Source organism: Polypterus senegalus, chromosome 10, assembly GCF_016835505.1.
Source record: "Polypterus senegalus isolate Bchr_013 chromosome 10, ASM1683550v1, whole genome shotgun sequence".
Classification (NCBI taxonomy): Eukaryota; Metazoa; Chordata; class Cladistia; order Polypteriformes; family Polypteridae; genus Polypterus; species Polypterus senegalus.
The window spans coordinates 133,200,905-133,224,400 of record NC_053163.1 but is presented as its reverse complement, the minus strand read 5'-3'; the positions used below and the strand labels follow the sequence as shown (position 1 = coordinate 133,224,400).

Below are 23,496 nucleotides of genomic sequence, written 5' to 3'. Positions count from 1 at the left end.
CTCAATCAATCAATCAATCAACATTTATTTATATAGCACATATTCATACAAAAAATGTAGCTTTACAAAATGAATAGAAAAATAGAAGATACAATAAAAAATAAACATAAGTCAACATTAATTAACATAGAATTAATAAGGTCCGATGGCCAGGGTGGACAGAAAAAAACAAAAAAAACCTCCAAAAGCTGGAGAAAAAAAATAAAATCTGTAGGGGTTCCAGACCACGAGACCACCCAGTCCCCTCTGGGCAATCTACCTAACATAAGTCAAACAGTCCTCTTTGTATTTAGGGTTCTCATGGAAGGACCTGATGATGATGGTCACGTAGACTTCTGGTTTTCAGTCCATCAATGTTGGTGCATCATGATGCTTTGAGTAGGTGGTGGTGGCACAGGCCGCCACCACAAAGAAACCGGAAAAAGAAACAGAAGAGAGAGTAGGGGTCAGTACGGATTTTGGAGCCACTATGAATAGTTACTATGATGAATTGAACATACAGAGTATCAGTATTAAGTTAAAGTGAAGTTATGAGAAGGCCATGTTAAAGTAATGTGTTTTCAGCAGTGTTTTAAAGTTCTTCACCGTATTAGCCTGATTACTTTCTGGCGGTCAGCTATTCCAGATTTTAGGTGCATAACAGCAGAAGGCCGCCTCACCACTTCTTTCAAGTTTAGCTTTTGGAATTATAAGGAGACACTCATTTGAAGATCTAAGGTTACGATTTGGAATATAATGTGTCAGGCATTCCGATATATAAGATGGAGCGCGATTAGCGCGACTGGTCTGAGTATTTCAGAGACTGCTGATCTACTGGGAATTTCACACATAACCATCTTTAGGGTATACAGAGAATGGACTGGAAAAGGGAAAATATCCAGTGAGTGTAAGTTCGCTAGTCGAAAATGCCTTGCTGATTCCAGAAGTCAGAGGAGAATGGCCAGACCGGTTTGAGCTGATAGAAATGCAACAGTAACTCAAATAACCACTTGTTACAATCAAGGCGAGCAGACGAGCATCTCTGAATGCAAAACACATTCAACCTTGAAGCAGATGGGTCTCAGCAGCAGGAGACCACATTGGGTGCAACTCCCGTCAGCTAAGAAGAGGTAACTGAGGCTACAGTTCACACAGTCTCACCAAAATTGGACAATAGAAGACTGGAAAAAGTTTGCCTGGTCTGAGGAGTCTCAATTTCTGCTGCGACATTTGGGTGGTACGGTCAGAATTTGGCATCAACAACATGAAAGCAAGGATCCATCCTGCCTTGTATCAATGGTTCAGGCTGGCGGTGTTGGTATAATGATGTGGGAGATACTGTATTTTCTTGCCACACTTTGGGTCACATAGTACCAACTGAACATTGTTTTAATGTCACAGCCTGCATAAGTATTATTGCTGACCACGTTCATCCCTTTTTGACTGCAGAGTATCCATCTTCTGATGGTTACTTCCAGCAGGATAACATGCCATGTCACAAAGCTCAAATCATCTCAAACTGGTTTCACTGTACTTAAATGGCCTCCACAATTACCAGATCTCAATCCAATAAATCACCTTTGGGATGTGGTGGAATGGGAGATTCACATCGTGGATGTGTAGCTGACAAATCTGCAGCAACTCTGTGATTCTATCATGTCAATATGGACCAAACTTCCCAAGGAATGTTTGAAGTACCATCTTGTATCTGTGCCATGAAGAGTTAAAGCAGTGCTGAAGGCAAAAGGGGGTCCAACCTGGTACTAGCAAGGTGTACCTATAGTGGCCAGTGAGTATATTCCTTCAATTAGTTATTGGTTTGAAGGAATCCCAATCATCAACAAACTCAACTTAAAGTTGTCCACCGATTATATGTTAATAAACAGTATGCTTGGGGATTGCCATCTGACCCAAATTGTCACTTTTGCTCCCTGAATGCCCCAGGTACATTTATGCATATGTTTTCAGACTGTCCTTCTGTGTTTAGTTTTTGGTGTGGGGTGCCTCATTTTCTTACTTTAATATTCTCTATTAGCATTCCCTTGCTTCTGTACTTTTCCTACTTCTAGATTTTTCCTCACTTCACTTCTCTATTATCCAGCAGGGGCTATTTGAATTAGAGACGATCGCTTCCAAAATTGCCTTTTATTTTTGCTGGAAATCATCTGATTCGTTTTTGTTTTTTGTCTGAAAGTCTTCCTTTCTTAATTTGATCTTTTTGGAGTTGTCAGCGGTGAGGATCAGCGGGGCATCTGGCTCTTATATTGCTAGACAGATGGATACGGTACAGCTGGCTGAGCATGGATACACCAGGTCCTGGCCACAACCCTAATATTTAGCTCTTCTTCTTCATAATGGGGTCAGTGCTGTGCTGTTCCTCATAGGCTTCTACAGGGTCTCTCTCTGAATTGCGTTTCCCAAGATTACTTTCATTTTTTTTCCTTTTTTTTTTGATGGGGGGGGATGTGCTGTCAAAAACAGGCCTTTAAAAGCCCATTCAGGCATTCCTTGTGTGATTTTGGGCTATACAAGAAATAAATTCTTGTTATTGGTTGAGTTGGGTTGTGTTATGGGCTGCTAGTGGTGTTCACCAAGTATGCAGTTTTACTTTCTTTTAATTTCTGTCAGAATGGCTTGTGTTCCCCTTTAAAGTGTTTATTTTGTATTTGAATACAAATTTGATCACAAACAATAAATTAATAAATACATAAAACTACATATATTTTTGACATTATCGTACCAAACACATACAACTCGCAAAACTCACACATAAATAAAATGCAGAAGTACACAGAACTGACAGAAGATATATTCCGCTCATGGTGAATGGACAAGGTGATCATTATGCCCATTGTTATATCCACCACTGGTGTCATCCCACATACACTACACAAAAGCCTATAGACATTACATATAGACCAACAGAAATACAGAAAACTCCAGAAAGCAGTTGTTTTAACTCTTTGAGGGCTGAATATTTTTTCCAAAGAACTCAGTTTTCTGAAAAGCACACAAAGCAACGGTTACACACATAAGTCAACATAAAACATCAGTTGCTATTTGCTGTGGCTGCTGTTGGTGCATGTTGGGCACCTCTGGCAGCAGTGGCTGGATTGGGGGCACCTCGATGGTCAGCAGGAATGCATGGTGGGCAACTGCCTGCCTGTCTTCACACAGCAGGTGGGTGGCAGTTGCAGTGTGACGCAATCTGGTTTGTACCTCTTGTCATCATAAGTGGTGGTCCTCCCAGGCAAACACTCCTGTAGGTGTCAGCTACATTAAAGTGTTCAGCAACACGATCACCTGGGGACTGATTAGATGATGCTGGTACCTCACTTTGGTTTTTGATCTTTATCTCCAGATCACTTGCATCAAACTTGGAGTCTGACAAGTCAGAGTTCTATTCAACAAAATTACGTAAAACGTCCATAGAGCATTTTGCTTTGTATATTCTCTTTGGTTGGTACCATTTTAGAGGTTATTTGCTCTTCGCTACTCACACACACATAAGGAATCAAGGTTAAATCAACAAAGCTTCATAACTTTTCTTCTAGCCAAGAGAGTCAGACTAAAATGTAATTTGTTGCAGTTTACAGCTGATCACTGTCCTCTACTCCTGAATTTTACAAAAGTTGACATCAGGCCTGAAAGAGTTAAGTACTTGTCACATAGTGAGGAAATTCCATAACGCAAACACATTCCCATAAAGCATGTACACATATACACACCACAGAAAACTGACCAATGTTTCGGCCTGGGCCTGATACAGGCAGTAGCAATGGGACTTTCCCAGAAAATACGTAGATAAAGAATATTATTATTATTACATAATAAAATCCTACAAAGAGAATAGCATAGGAGACATAGACTCAGTAAAATACAATTAAGCAATCAACACAATCTGACTGTAATGTTAATCTTTAAAGGCGCATTTCATTCAAAGTCCAAATGTGAAAGTCTCTCAAACGGCTGTAAAATCTTGGCTGATGTCATCCCCTCTTGTTCCCTACCATCAATAAACTGATTGATGGCGCTCTTCCATGGTTTGTGGGGCTGCTCTGGTAAGATCTGAGGCACAGATTCACTAACAGCGATATACAGACAGACTTAAACTCATCTGATATGAGCTTTTCCACTCTGTTTTAGCAGTGCGACTTTCTTCTAGCTTCAGCCCAGAACTTTACGCTGGTCAGGTCACCTGTGGTTGCCTAAAACACTGATGTTTGAACTTCTGGGGACTCAGCACAGTGAACAACATAAGTAGACGTTGGTTTTAGTTTATATTCAGTAACGCAGAGAGACAACTTGGTTACAATTGGATCGTGTCCCTAGTTTTTGTTTTATTATCTTTTTGGACTTTGTGTCATTTCTTTTTTCTAAGTTGTCCATTTTTGAATGTTATTTATGTAATTTTGTTATTTTTAGATGGATAGATAGATAGATAGATAGATAGATAGATAGATAGATAGATAGATAGATAGATAGATAGATAGATAGATAGATAGATAGATAGATACTTTATTAATCCCAAGGGGAAATTTAAAAAAGTTATCTTTTTAGTTTTTTATTCTGTTGTTTAGTCTAATTTCAATTTGTATTTCCTATGATCAGCACATAAGGTGAGAATTAAAAGACCAAAAGCCCTGTAACATCTTAAAATGTCAGAATTAGTGTAAGTCGCCTTTATTTGGGGTGTTCATATGAATTGTGATGATTTACGTCATGAGGTAAAAGTACATAATAAATAAGAATAACTCTGTCACTTGAAATACTAAATGTGTGCTTCAATTGAAATGTTAAAAGTCTAAATATTGTCATTGCATCCATAATGGCTAACACGGTACAATAACCCACCGACTACAGACATCAATTGTAATAGAAATTGATCATTTTTCACTCTCTGACAGAGGCCAGTAAAAGGCCAAACCCCTAGAAAAGGATAAAAAATCAAAAATATCATCACATTCATGAGTCTAAAACACAACCCCACATGCTTATGTTTGAAATTTGTCATTGTTAGCCTTCTGGGAGTGTCTTTGAGAGGGCTCGGACCACCACTAAAGAATCAAAATATCAAAAATATTATCATAGCTGTGATAAGCAGCCTTGAAATAACATAAAACGACACTCCACAGGCCTATATTATGTGACCCGACATTTGAGCGATAGACATATGAGCGCGACAAAATAGCGCCGATTAAAATGCGCCGTCAAAATCGCGCAGACAAAATTGCGAAAGTTTCATTAAATATGAATTACTAGTTTAAAGCGTATATAACAATGTTTATTTTAGAAGTCAATATTATGAGACGCAGCACGCAGATAGTCCTTCAGATCACGCCCTGCATATGTAGGAAGAATTGCAGCAAGGGCGTCCCACTCTCTTGGCCTCTCTCGCGATTTTGTCGGCGCGCATTTGTCAAAAACCAGTTAGCGGGTTTGTCGGCGCTCATTTGTCCGCCGCGCTTTTGTCGGTGAACCCTATGTTGTCAGTCCCCATTTTTTGAGTTTTTGTACAAAGGCGTAACTTCGACCCCTTGGGTGCCATTTAGAGGGTCAGGAGATGTGACATGTACAACTTCAAGTCCTTCTGGTTGTTTTTGCTGAAGGCACCTTTTGGTTTTACCTTTATCATCAGGGTGCACAAAATATTGTCCAAAAATGGCCTAAAAATGAAGGGGTTTTGGGTTTAGAGGACCAAATATGGGAGTGGGCAGGGGAGTCAAAAAGCTCGATGTCTTGCATAACTAGAAATGAAGACGAGTCAAGCAGTATGTCATATGTGGGAATTTTCTTGTATCGTTGAGTCAGGAAGCATTGGACCAAAAGTAATTCTTATGAGCTCAATAATGAAAAAAAAATTTACTAGATAATTAAAGAGTAAACAGAAATACTTGAAGCATAAGACGAAAAAAAAATACCCGTCATTTGTGTAAAGTCTGACTTCTCAGTGTCTTTTTTTGGACAGTTAACTTCAAACAATGACTCAGAGCCCCCCGGCATTGGTAAATGTAGTCAAGCACCCTTAGGCCCACTGATTCATGTGTCGGCAAGAGTCACATGACAGGTAACGCAAGTCGTCATGGCTGGCTGATTGTTGTTTTCAGATGCATCATCCCAGTAAAAAAAAAAAAAAATTTAGAGGAACAAAATTAGTGCGGTGGGCTGGCGCCCTGCCCGGGGTTTGTTTCCTGCCTTGCGCCCTGTGTTGGCTCCAGCAGACCCCCATGACCCTGTAGTTAGGATATAGCGGGGTTGGATAATGGAACAAAATTAGTGCTGTCTCCCCTCATGTCGGTTTTCTTAACTGCTTCGCTGGAAGTTCAGATTTCTTCATGGCTGTTAAAATGTCGACAGGACACACCCGTATTTTCTGCAGGTGTTTTCTTCAGTGTGGCTTCCTTTTGGTTTCCCTGAAATTGGGGTGTGACAAGTCATCGTGTCACAGTGTCATCTTAAGCACATGCCTTTGAGACGGCAACTATTGGCCTGGGGGTACACTGACAACAATCGTGTCAGATTAGTTTTCACACTTTGCAAAAATGTTGTTCTGCATCACCTTAAAACTGCGAGTTTGAGAAAAGTGTCAAGTGGAATTCAGCTGAAAGAACTTAACTTTATCGCCTTCACCAACTAGAGCATCCAAAATAGCACGACACCCCGAGACCACGTTATTCAACACAGGATAGTGAATTGTTACATTCTAAAGGTGGGTTGTGTTGTGATTTTCAAAGATTGAAAAACGTCTTGCGCCAGAAGTAATTTTTTTTTATTTCAAAAATTATTTTGGGAGTCCCTACAGATTTTATTTTTTTTCTCCAGCTTTTGGAGTTTTTTGTTTTGTTTTTTCTGTCCACCCTGGCCATCGGACCTTACTTATTCTATGTTAATTAATGTTGACTTATGTTTATCTTTTATTGTGTCTTCTATTTTTCTATTCATTTTGTAAAGCACTTTGAGCTACATTTTTTTGTATGAATATGTGCTATATAAATAAATGTTGATTGATTGATTGATTGATTGAGTTTGTCCCAACATTGAGAACCAGAAGGAATCACTTTCCCTTATCTAAGATTGAGAATTGAAAAAGTCATTTGTTAGTTTTCATGTTTTAATTAAACCGTGGAGCCATTTTTGTTTTGGTTAGGGTGCTGCCTTTTTTGTAGTGGGTCAGGCACCACCATTTCTGTGAGTCACTCACTGATTAGCCAATAAAAGCTTGCATTTTACTTCACTTCTCATTGAAAGTGGCAAACAAATTGTCCACCTGGTACCCACAAGGGAGCCCCAACCCCAAGACACAGTAATATCCAACATGTTACTATGATAAAATCAATATTTATTTAAACAAAGAACTTCTCTGCAATCACCTTTCCAATACCAGATGCGCAATACACAAAAAGACATTTTTCTTCCTCCTTCCATCCTCCTTCGGGAGTTGCCTGCTGCCTCCCAACTCTGACTCCTTGATGCTATGCCATGTCTCCCTGGAAGCACTTCCAGGTCATAAAGAAAGTAGGGAGGTCCTCCCCTGACCACACGCAGGGACTCTGACAAGGCTTCACTTCTGGACTCCATCTCCCATGCTGGGTTGCCATACAAAGACCACTGCCACCTGCCGAATGGGGGATTGGAACAGCCCCCAACTCTTGGCTCCTGCTTGTCTGTCCACTTGTTATATACTGGCTGGGCACAAAGTTATTTTTCCATCCCGCTGGCCAGCCCATCTGATGTTCCACTCTGGCCTCCCGTCTGGGTACAAAACCATTTTCTTTCCCAGCCAGGATGCCCTTTCTCCTCGTACATCCTGCATATTGTTACTCAGGTGAACACAGAACACTTGGCATTGAACATTGGCACTGAAAAAATGAACATTTTAGCCTTATGCACTTTTCATGGAGAAAATAAAAAAAAGCAGATTATGCAATAGATCAGCACCAGGATGAAAGAGAATGAAGCACCACAGACTGATTACCAAATCATTTTTATGGTGTATGCTAAGTCACAGTTGTTGAGAATGTGGTGGAAAGGGAACAGTCGACGGTGGGGTTTTGAGTGAGTAGAAGTCGTAAGTAACTTTTACTGTTAGGCGGCAGAGATTCAGTCAGCTCCATAATATGATGAGGCAGTTGTGCTTTTAGGCTTTCATTCCAATACGCTGCTTCAGTAGGTATCGATTTTAAATCAACTTTTTAATCATCTTTATAACATACTGAATACCACCCCTTGGGTGATTTGTTGCAATACAGGCCCCTGCAGCAGTCTTTGTCACCCACCTCCTCCCTGCTACAGATGCTTTCGGTGGTCCAAACGTCTGCTTTTTGTCTTCTTGAGAAGCATTACGTTTTTTTGTGGTGCTGCAGCATCACTACTGTCAGTCATTTTCTTACGTCAGTTTTCCAAACGGGTTCCCAAATAGTTTCCTGTACATGCAGTCAGATATGAGTGCAGTGCCGACTTTTACTCTGTACTACTGATGCAGTAAAAAAAGTGAATATCTCTACAATTCTGAATTTTAGTACTAAATTGCTACTGAACTATGGGTTCTTGTGACACCCCTGTCTTTCAGCGCCATTTGTCTCCATACTGTGTGCATGAGGAGCAAAGCCACCTCAGCAGATGTCTGCTTTCCAAATCCATATAAAGCAACAGAAATTGAAACTGCTCATAGGCTCTCTTCCACCTGAGATTACATTTCTTTGTTGTAAAATGGGAACCACTCTACAGTATTAGAAATGAAATGCAAATTACGTAAACTTCTGTCATTTCACAAAGGAAAAGCCATCTGTAAAACCACAGCTGAACTTTATGTTAAAAATTGAAAAACATTTAAAATGAGAATTTGGTCACCGAAGAGGTGGCAGACAGTTTGTGAATATACGTGACTTCCCTACAGGGAAATATTCTTAGAAGAAAATGGCGATGAAGGGGCAGTTGTCACTTGTGCTACTGGATATACTGTAGATGTCACAGCCCTGTTTCTGATGGCCTTTTGGACTAAACATAAAATTCTCCACATGTTCTTCCCCTGCCAGCCCTACATGCCCTTCCTGTCCATTTATGAGCAAGCCTTGGAGCAGGACATGGAGCAGAGCTGCGGGTTAATACAGGCTGCCACTACTCTGCAGAGCCAGACGTTCATTCAGGTACGTGCCAGAAAATAAAGAAACAGAGCCGTATTGCTTCTTTCTGCAGTGTGCACTGGTTTTCAATGTGACCCATGCATTTCATTTGCCCATTTTGTGCAGCCACTGATGCAGCGCAGACTGGAACACGAGAAGAAGCGGAAAGAGATCAAGGAGCAGTGGCATCGGGCTCAGAGGAAACTGGTGAGGGAGCACATGGGTAATGATGAGCTGTCTTCACTTAATGATCTGCAAAGGGCTGCATGCCCGCTCTCTTCCGGATTCCATGTCAGCCAGCTGCTGCACTTCTGCCGTTGGTATCAAAACAGACTCGTTAAGGCGTTTTTCACCCGATCGCTTCAAGACGTGCTCAGACTTATGGTAAAAAATGTAAGTCGCAATATTCAAACATTGTCGCAAATGTCAGGAGATAAAAAAGAGAAGGGCCCCAAACTGTAAGTTCCAAGTTATATCCACAATTACGAAGATAAGATCTTTGTGTATTACAAACTTGGGTCTACTGTGAACTTCCATTGACAAATATGTGATTACATTGGGATTCTTTAAAAAAAAACAGAATTTCAATAATTAGGCATTAAACTTTATTCAGGGACAGGTGAATATGTATGTACATTAGAACATTACAACAATCTAGACGAGAACAGGCCATTCAGCCCAACAAAGCTTGCCAGTCCTATTTCTTCCAAAAAAAATCTAAGTCGAGTTTTGAAAGTCCCTAAAGTCTTCTTGTCTACCACACTATTTGGTAGCTTATTCCAAGTGTCTATCGTTCTTTGTGTAAAGACAAACTTCCTAATGTTTGTGCGAAATTTACCCTTAACAAGTTTCCAACTGTGTCCCCGTGTTCTTGATGAACTCATTTTAAAGTCACTGTCTCGATCCACTGGACTAATTCCCTTAATTTTAAAAACTTCAGTCATGTCACCTCTTAACTTTCTTTTGCTTAAACTGCAAAGGCTCAGCTCTTTTAATCTTTCCTTATAATTCAACCCCTGTAGCCCTGAAATCAGCCTAGTCGTTCTTCTCTGGACCTTTTCTAGTGCTGCTATGTCCTTTTTTATGTAAGCTTAATACTGCAACGGCGCTGGATAAGTTACATCTGCCAGGGATGAGCACCAAAAGAACGAACTGGCATTATATCATCAGTAGCAGGAGTGCCGATAAAAACAGCAGCTCTGCACAGTTGCACTTGTGTTTTCCAACTAGTGCAGCAAAAAGGCAAGAAATCCTTTTAAGGATAGCAAATCACCTCAAAGAGCCATATAAAGAACAAAGAATTTACCCATTGTGGCACTTGGAGCCGGGCGGCACGGTGGCGCAGTAGTAGCACTGCTGCCTCGCAGTTAGGAGACCCGGGTTCGTTTCCCGGGTCCTCCCTGCGTGGAGTTTGCATGTTCTCCCCGTGTCTGCGTGGGTTTCCTCCGGGCGCTCCGGTTTCCTCCCACAGTCCAAAGACATGCAGGTTAGGTGGATTGGTGATTCTAAATTGGCCCTAGTGTGTGCTTGGTGTGTGGGTGTGGGTGTGTTTGTGTGTGTCCTGCGGTGGGTTGGCACCCTGCCCAGGATAGGTTCCTGCCTTGTGCCCTGTGCTGGCTGGGATTGGCTCCAGCAGACCCCCGTGACCCTGTATTAGGATTCAGCGGGTTAGAAAATGGATGGATGGATGGATGGCACTTGGAGCCGATGCTACAATACATAATGACATGAGTCTGCTGGACAGCTTACCTTGTGTAAAAGTGAATGTCTCTGTCTGAGCCACCTAAACAGAGAATGCTAAACCGCTGCTTCATTGTAAGGGTCTCAGCTTGTTTCCTCATTTGGGGGATCTCCTCTCTGAAAGACATGTTTTCATCAAGCGCTAGGTTGACAACTGCTGGATCCAGAGCCGAAGCATAGTTGTGGTCCTTGAGGATTTCATCATCCTCCTCCTGGCCCAGTGTGTCATCCTCTTTCGGTCACTTTCTCCTCTCCTAAACCCCTGTTCTTGGAAGTGGAACAGAGAAATTGTTCCACTCAAACAATGCAGGGACCTCTCCCTTCTTCAAAAGTCACTGCCCTGTCTCAGACCCTCAGAAAATCCACAGGTTTGGGGACTTACCGCAAAGTTCTCTCTCTGGATAGTGATGATCCAGTTAGATTAGATTTCCGCACCAAGAGACTTCACTCGAGCTCCATATGTGCAAAGCATACAATTATTCAACTCAAAATTATATATCAAGCACATCTGTCGCGTTTAAAACTGTCCAAAATGTTTCCAGGGCAAGATCCAACCTGCGAACGCTGCAATCAAGTCCCAGCCTCACTGGGTGACATGTTTTGGGCCTGCACCAAATTAACATCATTTTGGACCAAAATCTTTAAATTCCTTTCAGACATCCTTGGTGTCACAATCCCTCCTAATCCACTAACAGTTGTGTTTGGTGGACTTCCAGATGGGTTTAAAGTGGAGAAGGACAAACAAACTGTGATTGCTTTCACTACACTATTGCCACGCAGACTTATTTTGCTAAACTGGAAGAATCCTCTTTCAAGTCAGTGGGAAACCGATGTTTTATACTATTTGAAATTGGAAAAAATCAAATATAGGGGGTCCTCGGGTTACGACACAGTTCCGTTCCTACAACAGTGATGTAACCCGAATTTTGGTGTAAGTCGAAACACACCCTAGCCTAAGTCACTTACCTATCTTAACACATTTCCAAAATCATAATCTAGAACATAAAAACACAAAATCTAAGCCTGAGAAAAAAGAAAAGGACATAAATATACTTTACTGTACACTGTACTGTAGTAACAGAAAAAATGAGTGCTTACCTTTATTCCTTCTCATGTCTCAATTATTTTTAAGTTTTTATGGGAGTGAGTGTTGTAAACTCGAAACGTTGTAACCCGAGGACCCCCTGTATTCAGTTAGAGGATCTGTACAGAATTTTTTCAAAACCTGGCGGGATCTAATCAATAATATTTTAGAATAAGCTCTTAAAGCACTGAAGAAACAATGATCTCCTTATCTGTTTTTCTTCTCCATTCATCTCTATTGTCCTATTAAACTCGTCAATTTAGGTATGCTTGCAAGCCTTAAGTTTTACTCCATTGGCCATGCTCTCTCTCTCAGGGGTTGGGTTTGGGGGGACTTGTTTTTCAATCCTACTTTTTTTATAAAAATTGATCTATTTGTGTGGAATGATTACAATAAAATGAATAAGAAAAAAAAAAGATTTCCGTATCAAAGGGAAATATATAAAAACTAAGCTCCTTCTTGTACTTAATGGAAGCTCAGCATAAAGGTACACAAAAATGTTCAGTTGTAGAGCTACCCTCTGACATTCTTGCCACTAAACAAAAATCACAACTGCAGTATGGACAACGGAGGTGACTGAGCTGCCTGAGATTTCACTGGAAGTACGTCAGCACTAGCGTGTGCACAGGACCTATTAAGAGATCTGCTCCTCAGTTTGGCTAGAAAATACAACTTCTGTTAAGCCTTAAATGTGATGGACAGGAGAAAAAACCCAAATTGCATATTGAAAGGCAACTGTGCTAACCATCAAACCACCACCACCATCTGTGCAATGTGTTTCTCTGTTGATAGATCACATCGTAATCAATCATGTCGCTCATTACGGCCCCTGGGGTGAGAAGATTGAAAATTATATGATATGTGGTGAGAAGTTTGTCAAATTCCAAGTCTGGGGTTTGAAAAACAAAACTGTACGTAAAGAGCAAACAAACAGAGGTTGCACTTGTGCTCCCATAGATATACCATAAGCCAACATGGCTCATTCTTGTAGAGTCATGACCTGGGAGTTTTTCAGGCTAATTTTTCCAATATATAGTTTTTTATCACACAAGCCCTCAGCCCAAAAATGTTCATCAAAGCTGTTTCTCCAGTCGAGAGAGTAACCTTTTTTTTTTGTGTCTGTGGACAGATGGATGCCGAATCAAATTTGCGCAAGGCAAAACAGATCTTCATGATGCGCTGTGAGGAGTACGATAAGGCCAAGCACGTTACGGTCAAGGCCGAAGAGGACCAGCATGGCAGTAACACCAACTCTGGTAAATCTCTGGAGAAGAAGAGGAGACTGGAAGAAGAGGCTCGCAATAAGGTGAGAGGTGGCTTAATTGATAATAAATAAAATATTAAGCTATGGTGTAAACTGCCCCTCCGGTCAGGCATTATTTCATTTTTTTAATATGCTTCTCCAACAGGCTGAGGAGGCAGAAGCAACTTACCGCACTTGCATAGCAGATGCCAAAACTCAGAAACAGGAGCTAGAAGATGTGAAGGTCAATGTCCTGAGACAGCTGCAAGAGATCATCAAGCAGAGTGACCAGACCATGAGATCGGTGAGGAGTTGGACATTTTCTAGTAGGCTGGTCAGCTCAATTGTTAGCTTATTCTATCTTCATTTTATTTATGGTTAGACCAAAGAGATTCAGGAAGCACTTAGCCCACTTATCTCTCCAGCACTGAACTGGTCAACATTTTTTAAGTATTTGTGCCATGAGCTGCATTTTCAATCAGTAAGAGGCATAGGAGTGAGGGGGTCCTAAAATAAACCCTTCCACTTCCTCCAAATCCTAACTCCAGTTTCATTCTCACACAAGCAGTTACGGCAGTTCCTGTCCTGGAGGGCCGCGGTGGCGGAAGGTTTTCATTCTAACCATCATCTTGCTGCTAATTAACTACTTTTGCCTTCATTTTAATTAACTTGACACAGCCCCCTGAATTGTTTCTTTTTTATTAATTAGCAGCCAAACAATAATGAGACACAAAATGAGCCAACACACCACCATCTAACCAGCCTCCCATTACACAATATCTGAAAATAAAGAAAGGTAAATCTACTCAGGTCACCAAATCATTTTGACAGTGTTCTTAGAAAAAACGGAAAATCAATTTTTAGAAATGTCTGCTGTGACAGAATGAGTGCAGCAACAAGCCATGGAATTAAATAACGGGTTTAATTAACAGCAAGGATCAACTTCTCATTAATAAATTGGTTGGATTTTGAAACCCACTTTACCTCTCATTTCTGTTTGGCTGTCGTTTAATTAAGAAAAGAATCAATTCAGAGCACTTGAAGCCTTAAAAACAGAGCTGTTAAAATGAAGGTGAAAAGAAGTTAATTAGCAGTGAAAACTGGTCACTGATTGGGATAGAATGAAAACCTGCAGCCACTGCGGCCCTCCAGGACTGGAAGCTGGACACCCCAAGACTTACAGCTATTGTAACTCTAGCTGACCTGTAATCAAGTTTTTTTTTCTACAGCTGTGTCCACACTAGTGCAAAATGTTTGTTTAAAAATGCAACTTGTTTGTCTCCGTTTTCAACCATTGTCCACACTAAACCCAAATTTTTAAACCAAATACTTTTAAAAATGGCGGAGAAGAGTTTCATTGTGGATGGGCAAAAATAAACATTTCTGAAAACACAGACTCCAGTCAAGCTCTAGTTGGTTCTTGCTTACTATGTGGCTTCTTGATCCCTCTTGTTACAACATCTCATTCTCTGATTGGTCGACTTTCACAGAAGGAAAACATATTTCAACATAGCAGGCATAGAAGAGTTCCTTTCTATGGCACTTGTTGTGTTGCTTACTTGTATGCATCTAAATTGTGTTGTGTACAGTTTGAATGCTGCATACATACACATAAAGGCAAATCATTTTACCAAGCACTACAGTTTTGCAATAAATCCAACAGCCAGTGAAGTTAACACCCCTTCAAGGACTGCGAGTTTTGGATAATGCCAGGCATAAACACTAAGATTTTTAGAAACTGTGGCCAGGCGACTACTCACACTGCAAGATAGTCACCAGTCGTATATGTGATCATACTGCACAAGCACATTTGGTCCTATTGACATGCCACGATAAGCGTTCTCAAATTATACGTATACAATGCCAATTCACTGCGGTTGCTGCACAATTAATTTCTGAGGTATTTGATGGCGTATTCAGAAAATCAGCTCACGAGACTGCACACAGTACATGACATCCGACTGAGTATTCATGACAAGACAGAAAATCTTCAGATCGTACGACAGACCAATCATAAGGTGCAATCGGGCACCACAAGCCTTCTGATTCTGCACGTGAATCAAGGACTGATGAAGCTGAAAGTCAGGCTGACGCAGAAAATCTGTCAGCAACTACAAATTGGGTGTGAAAAATTGTGCCAAAATGGCAGAGTGTGTGGCAAGTTTAAGACGGCTATGCTGCGGGGGGATAACTACATGATAGATAGATAGATAGATAGATAGATAGATAGATAGATAGATAGATAGATAGATAGATAGATAGATACTTTATTAATCCCAAGGGGAAATTCACATAATCCAGCAGCAGTATACTGAGATATGCACTTTTGGTCATTTTAGTGTTGACAAAAGTACCTTTTGTATTGTAACAATGGGAAAAATGCTAGTGTGGACAGAGATCATTTTCATTTTAAAATGAAGTTTTTAAATAAAAACATTGTAACGTGCATACGGCATATAACTACTAGATGGTGTGGCCTTCAAGATAAAGAGCACATTGGAAAGCACAAGGACATTACTAGTGATTCACTATATGACCCCCGAGAAAAGCTGCTCTCTTACCAGTGTGGGCTTCAGTGGTATAAATACAGTTTATGCATCTTTTAAACATCAGAATCATGTGCACAATGAATGGCACTATATATCACTCACTGTTTAGGATTTCCAACATCCATATTTGGATGCTTGGACTCCCAATTTTCTATTTTTGAAATATTGTTTAGAAATATTTTTCATTTTTAAAGGTTTAATAGAAATGTACCCAGAAGCAGGGGTCCAAATTTTCATAAACATAAATGTTCTGAACTGGTAAATGGTGAATAACAAATTATTCCAGAAGAAGAGCAAATTTTTTTGTCAAAAATAGAAATACACATTAATGTTGATTAAAAACAACACAACCAGCCATGCATCTTGGTACGCAGGTAAACAGGTACCAAATGGCATCCCATGGCACATCCTGTTCATTCTAGTTAACAGTCTTCGGAGACTTCGGACTAGGCAGGTTTATTGTCATTGCAGAATTCCTCTATACAGGACAGGTGCTGAGATATGTGTGGGCAGGGATGAGTGTTTGCATCTAGACATTGTCACAAAAACGAGACATGAACAGATAAAGGTTTGGGGCAGCCACCCGTATAATATGATAACCCGGCTGCAAAGGTCATTTTTATCAGAAAAACAGCACTGAAGTGCATACAACTGAGTCCAGAATAAGACTGAGGGAAAAGGGAAAAGGGGCAGGCTTTTAAAGGGGAAGACAGGAAGTGAGGTCATAAGGATCGGGCACGTGTTCTTCAGTCATTGGATCAAGCCCGGACGTGACGTCAGAGGGGCCGGAGCTGGTAAGGTCTGCTTCCATTGGCTCGGTCCCGGAAGTGATGTCAAGAGAGCCAGGTGGAATCTCCCGGGAATGGTCTACAGGAAAGGGAGAAAAAGAGTCAGTGCACTCTGCCACATCCCGGCATGCCTCAGAACTGCCTTCACTCAAGCCCTTTAGCTGCCTCCCATGCGCACGTGTGTGACAACATTCAAAGTAAAGGTCATCTGTGTGTTGTTGATCATTGTCCTTTTGGGAAATATTAGGCTAGCCTGCCATGAAAGGTGTACAGAGTGACATAGGGTCCGCTTTGACATTTACAGCAGTCATAAAGTCAACTGCCCTCTAATAAGCTAATGGGGTTAACCTAGTATTGTGTTTCATGGTGACCCACATGGTCTTAGTGACATACCATATGAGAATGTTGGCCAATCTGCACTACGGTCATTTTCACATGTCTTCAGGTTACTTAAAATGACCCAATACTACCCAACGGCAGGCTGGGCTGCTCATGACAATGCTAGTGATGTTTTCAATTGTAGATAGTGTAGGCCAGAAACAGAGTTCTGTCTTACCCCATTGGTCAAGGAATTATCCAACAATCCAAGGCAGCAGATTTAGCAGACATCTAGCTGTGTTTTTTCCCCCATTTACATTCCAAATTGAACTCCAACTAAACTCCAGCTTATACCAGGATCAACTTGTGCAGATAACAAAGGTGTAAATCAACATTGAACTGACATTTTTCCAGAGGCCCCTCTGCAAACTTCTTGAGCCAGAAGGTACAAAATGTGCAAATTCTGTTACATAATCAGCTAGCCATCTGATGATGGACCTTCTAGAAGGTTCATAATGGGTATTAGGGCCTTTTTGCTACCAGCTCTGTAAGCATCATCTAACTGTCATATCCATAATGCCAGTAAATGGGACTGTCAATCTGACCCCATGAAGACCAGTAAATCGATCTCCATCATGCTCACTCTTGGATAATACTGACAAATGCTCATCCAGTTAACGTAATTTTTTGAAAAGCTTAATGTGCAGCACTCTAGTGGCAGTAGTGAGTGCAGCAGTCATGTAGGTGAGCATCCATCTTCTAAGTCTACTTAACCCAGTGTACTCTGCTAGCACCAGAGTCCTGTGAAGATGCAGGTTCGCTCCCATCGTCCTTCCGGGAGCCCTGAACCCGACACCGTCAGTAATGTCACCGATGAGCTGTACAGTGAGGCACAAACAATGAAGCAAGGGGATGGTGCAAAAGTGCCAAGTGCTTTTATTAAAACAACAACAAACAAAACAAGGTTTTCAAAATAAAATGCAGTGCTTTGAAATAAATCCTTAAATAAATAATCCATACAATGAGTGAAAGGTGGGAGTTAAAATCCATTAGAAAAACCCTTTAAAACAACGAGGCTAAAATAATGGCTGGAAGCTGTCCTTCTGGTGCATCCTTCTTCTACCACTGGTGGCTCCTCTGCTTCTCCCAGACGGGCACCACAACAGGGGAGTCACCCTAGCTGCAGCTGACCTGCTCTGCCTGTTTCGGCTGATCGGTTCACCTCACCGACCCCTGGCTCAGCTAGGCTCCACCAAACAGCGACTTGGGCTCCCCAGCGACCAGGGCACTCACGTTGGGGAATACACATCCCAAGTCCCGACTCCCGCTGCCCTCCATGGCCTTACGCGCTTATGCGGCGAGTCATCCGCCTTCCGGTCACTCACAATAAACTCAGTGGGAGCGACCACTACGACTGCTCCTCGGGTGTCGGCCAAACACTCAGGCTCCCTGCTCAGCTACACGTGAGCCTGCACTCGCTCGCTCTCCTGCACCGGCTTTCTCCTCCTGCTTCCTGCCTTCTCCTGTAACCTCCCGCTATTCTTTCCTGTTCTCTTCTTTCTCCCCTACTAGCTGTGGCAGTCAGCAGCTCCCGGGAACAATTACGGATGCGGATGACTCCTCACCTGTGCACTTCAGCAAGGACCGCCCGCATCACAAATCACCCCGGGAACTACTTCAGCCACACACCACCATGCCCCATCGCTAAGCCGCCAGTGCGGTGATTATTTATTTTAAAAAAGTGGCCTTTGACATGAGCTGTGGACCCGCTATACCACAAGTCCAGTTGGGAACCATTGCTGGACAGATACAACCACATTCACTCATACAACTATCAGCATAGTCAACAATGAGCCCAGCCAGAGTGTCTTTAGATTTTGGGAGGAAATCCACATGAACACGCAGAGACTACACAAACACCACATAGTGATGTGACTTGACTGACAAGGCTAGTAGAACCCAATCTCATGGAGCTGTAAGGCAGGACATGCAAACCTAATTATCTGCATGGCTAAGAATGCTCACTTTAATATAAATTGGACCACTACTTTTATGTCTAAATATTTTTGAACACAGAATGTACATTGGAGAATTATAGTCATGATAAGCATAGTTAGAGGCAACAGGCCAGAGCCACACTGCTAAGCTAATCCGTTAGTACTCAGATATGTAGAGCGTGTGGAGAATGAGTCAGATGAACAACCAAATCAAGTCGAACTGTACTTTGGTAAAGAGAAGTAATGGCTGACAGTTAGAGTCAATGAAATGTGTCACCCTATGGATAACATCACTTCCTCTTTACTACAGGCTACCATCTCCTACTATCAGAACATGCATGGAGTGACCGCCCCACTGCCTGTAAACTACCAGACCCTGTGTGAGAACAGCAAGTCGTATGACCCCGGGAAGCAGTACGCTGCCTACGTCAAGCAGCTGCAGTTGACAGAGGAAGTCGAGGTGCATTATGACTTTGAGCCTTATGCAGCCTCCTCTAGCCAGTAAGTATGTCACCTGAATGAACTGTCCTCTTTGGTAAAACACCTGGTATATCTTTATGGTGGATTTTGGTAGTGTTTACATGCTGTCTCTCCTGAGACCGAGATACTGCATATCAAGGACACTAACCATAATGGCCGTGTTCCTTGTAAAATGATTAAAACAAAGGAGAAATTACTGGAAGGAGCACAAAGTAAAAGAGAAACCTGACTGAAAATACCACTGCGCCTCCTCTGTGACTTCCTAATTGGGTGTTTGGGCCTTGTGTCAGGTAAGGTGGCTCACCTACTTGCCCACATTCCAAGAGCATACTAAAAAGCCCACTTCTCATCCACTTCCTCCCACCAGTCAGCCTTCACCTATCAGTTCCACCGACTCCAGTGAGCTTTAAACCCCATCTTGGGGTCACTTCACTTCAAACCCCAGAAGTACTTTCTTTGGCCGCAAAGCTAGGGGTTGAGCCCCTTAGTAGTCCTTAAAGGTCAGGGTTGAAAATACTGCAGCTTCTCAGCCTTCTCATTTAATTCTTTGAGGGCTGAATATTTTTTGCAGGCAACTCACTTTTCTGAAAAGCACACAAAGCAAAGGTTTCACATGTAAATCAACGTAAAACGTCTGTTGCTATGGCTGCTGTCGGTGCCATGTTCAGTGTCTCATGTGGTTGTGTAGGGGCAGCTCGATGGCCGGTAGGAATATGCGGTGCGCCGGCTGCCTGGCCTGTCTTGTTGTGGCAGTGTGGCACAATCTGGTTTGTACCTCTTGTCATCGTAAGTGGCGCTCCTCCCAGGTGAACGTTGCCATAGGTGCATCAGCTATGCAAGCGTGTTCAGCAATACGAACAGCTGGGGATCGATCAGCTGATGCCGGTACCTCACTTTCATTTTCAATCTCCATCTTCAGATCACTTGCATCAAAATCAGAGTCCGACAAGTCAGAGTCCGATTTGGAGATAATATGCAAAATGTCGTTCACGGAGTATTTTGCTTTGCACATTCGCTTTGGTCTCTCGCAAGATGTCGATGACATTTTAGAGGTTGTTTGCTTTTCGCTACTCACGCATGCGCAGGTAAACCAACAAAGCTAACTTTCCTTCTAGCAAAGAGAGTCGAACTAAAACGTAACGTTGAGTTTTATGGCTGATTACTGTCCTCTACCCCTGAATTTCGACAAAAGTCGACATCCGCCCTGAAAGAGTTAAAATGGACCACTGGGTGCCACTTATCTCAGTCAGGGACAATTTTCTATCCCCTAGCAGGTTGAGAAAAAAGTACTGACCTGCTTTCAGTCTTTCTTGGTCTCAGCCTCCAAGGCGTAACATGCTGCCAGCTTACCTAGATGGAAAAATGTGTTGACACCTTTTGGCCATCCAGTCCTCCATAAGTTCTCTCATTCTGAGGTATCTGCTAGGTTTCCTGCTTTTTGGGAATCACTGATCACTTCCTTCCACCCTGCCCCTGTACTTCTAGAAGCTTCTCTTTTTGGGTCACCCTGCATATCACAGTCTGTCTGGTAACCCCATATTCCCACACTGAGGCTGAATCCACTGTACAGGTGCTGGTCATAAAATTAGAATCTCATGACAAAGTTGGTTTATTTCAGTAATTCCATTCAAAAAGTGTAACTTGTATATTAGATTCATTCATTACACACAGACTGATGTATTTCAAATGTTTATTTCTTTTAATTTTGATGATTATTAAGTTAAGTTTTGCTTTAGTCAAGTGTTAACATGTGTTTTGCAATAAACACAGAGACTCCAAAGACCAGAATGCCTTTAATTTTGGGAGGCCCCTTTGTGATAATTGCCATTTACTTTTTATTTAATCAGCTTGCCGGGAAGGCTCCGCCATGATAGTTTTACCACTGAAGACAAGAGTGGCACCAATACTGAGTCACCATCTGCCACGGAGGACGCAGCACTCGGTCAGCAGGCCACACAGCACAGTGAGGGCTCTGGTGTGTCTCATGCTGAGAGGAGAGGTAAGTCAAGGGAGGACGCCAACACTGCTCATTCTCCACTGCAACAACACAACCTTATTTTGTTCTTTTTGGTGCTTTTTGCATAGCAGGCCGCGGTCACCAGTCCCACAAATCCTGGCCTTCTACAATCAGTGACACGGACAGCATGGGAGGACTGGATTCCCCATCAACAAGTTCAGGTACCAACAACAAAGAAAGTTGTGCCTTGATCTATCAAGCAGGTCAGTCAAGTGACTATGGAGTCAAGATTGAACCTGACCACCGTAGTTAAAAAAATCTCACTGTTGCCTAACTGTGCGTTAATGATAATAATAATAATTCTTTGCATAAGTGCTTCTACACTAGCCCCTAAAACAGAGCGTGCTATTGACTTGCAGCCCCTTGTGATGTCATAGCATTATAAGAAATGACTAATTTATTTCAGTAGAAGTACCATTTGAAATTAATTATCTTTGTAGTGACAAAATGGTGACGTGTTTCTTTTTGACAGGAGACATTAGAAAGCTGCCTAGAACATCTTCCACAGGCACCATGTCATCAAACGAAGAAGCAGATGAGAAAGATGGGAACACAAACTCGTTTGAACAGAGTAGGTTCCAAATATTCATTTTCAAGTTATCAGCAGAAGTGTCATTGTATAGTTTAGTGGCCTGCTCATCTTGAAAACAGTTCCATGGTGGTGATAAGACACACAAGGTGCACATAGAAATGCAGTCCTGTGCCAACATTTCTCAAACATCTCAGAATCACACTAAAAGTCTGAACTAAACCAGAGCAGGACATGAGAAGTAGCTTCAGGATAAATAATGTCACGATTTTATGACACCCTGAGCAGTATGGTGGCACTCATGAAATCATTTTGTAGTTCCCTTGGAAATCTTGATGATGCTTTATAGTTTTTTTAATACCACACCACTTGCCCAAGTGTTGCTTCTACTGCGCACATCCTCTCTCCGTACCACCCTGTGACACTCTCAGTGCTATTAAGTTGCCCATCAACACAGTAGGTTATAATGGCAAGAAAGTAAAGCAAAATGATCTATTCAAGAATGTCAAATTTTAGATTGAGACAGAAAAAAAGCACCAAGAATAATGAATGTGGGAAAAAAAGAAATGAAAAAAGAGACATATAATAAAAATCAAGAACTTATGGCGCTTTTCCACTGCATAGTACGGCACAGCACGGTTCAGTACAGCTCACCTTGGTTCGCTCAGTTCGCTCGGTTTGCTTTCGACTGCAGTTTAGCACCGCTTTAGGGTGGGCGGGATTATTCACGTGTCGTTATAGTTGCGCCGCCTCTACTGCCGTGACACCGTGGAACATTTACAACAACACGCAGACAACGACAACACTTTAGCTCGACGACGCGCAAGGGTAAGCATCTAAAAAAAGCACATCACTAGCTAACTTTTATCACTGTTGCAAAGCATAAAATGAACTTAACTGCCAGTGTAACATTAAAATGCTGATTCTGTAGATTACAGATCTTCCACATTTTGCAAAAAAGTCGCCGCAACAGACCATCTGTTTGGACATTTAACCGTGCTTCAGAGTGGTGGGATGTGATTGTTCCCGGTTTTACAAACACTCAGTGGCTGGAGAACTTTCGAATGTCTGAAGAAACATTCATCCACTTATGCAACAAACTGCGTCCAGCGATGGAGAGACGGGACACAAACTTCGCGTGTGTACCTTTAAAGAAAAGAATAGCCAGTGACGCAGTAATGACGATTTTCTCCGGCCAATAAGTGACCAACAGAGTTTACACGTCACGTTTTGGTAACGGTTCGGCGTGCTTGGAACCTCGGCTGAGGTGGTACTAAAAAAAGGACCAGGTACCAGGTACTGTTCCCAGTGGAAAACGCCCAAAAAGTGAGCTGAACTGAACCGTGTCGTGCCGTACTATGCAGTGGAAAAGCGCCAAAAGAGAATCGTCCAATAAATGAAAAAGAGACTAATATCCCAAACAATATGCAAACATCCATCCATCCATTGTCCAACCCGTTGAATCCGAACACAGGGTCACGGGGGTCAACACAGGGCGCAAGGCAGGGACCAATCCCGGGCAGGGTGCCAACCCACCGCAGGGCACACACAGCCACACCCACACACCAAGCACCCATTAGGGACAATTTAGAATCGCAAATAGAAATGCGTAAAAGCAACGTTTATAAAATGTACGTTAGAGGATAAAGT

General features: G+C 42.0%; 1 protein-coding gene across 3 annotated transcripts in view; it reads left to right on the top strand.

Moving 5' to 3' along the window:
• The window catches only part of arhgap45b (Rho GTPase activating protein 45b), a 60,515-nt gene that overhangs the window by 21,564 nt on the left and 15,455 nt on the right, over positions 1 to 23,496 (top strand). For 2 of the 3 annotated variants that reach the window (XM_039766710.1, XM_039766708.1), the window contains exons 6-13: positions 9,015 to 9,125; positions 9,228 to 9,308; positions 13,055 to 13,231; positions 13,335 to 13,472; positions 19,131 to 19,321; positions 21,148 to 21,299; positions 21,386 to 21,478; positions 21,790 to 21,888. In XM_039766710.1, coding sequence (XP_039622644.1) covers positions 9,015 to 9,125; positions 9,228 to 9,308; positions 13,055 to 13,231; positions 13,335 to 13,472; positions 19,131 to 19,321; positions 21,148 to 21,299; positions 21,386 to 21,478; positions 21,790 to 21,888 — 1,042 coding nt within the window. The remainder of the gene's footprint in view (positions 1 to 9,014; positions 9,126 to 9,227; positions 9,309 to 13,054; positions 13,232 to 13,334; positions 13,473 to 19,130; positions 19,322 to 21,147; positions 21,300 to 21,385; positions 21,479 to 21,789; positions 21,889 to 23,496) is intronic. The other variant, XM_039766709.1, reaches the window with a different exon arrangement.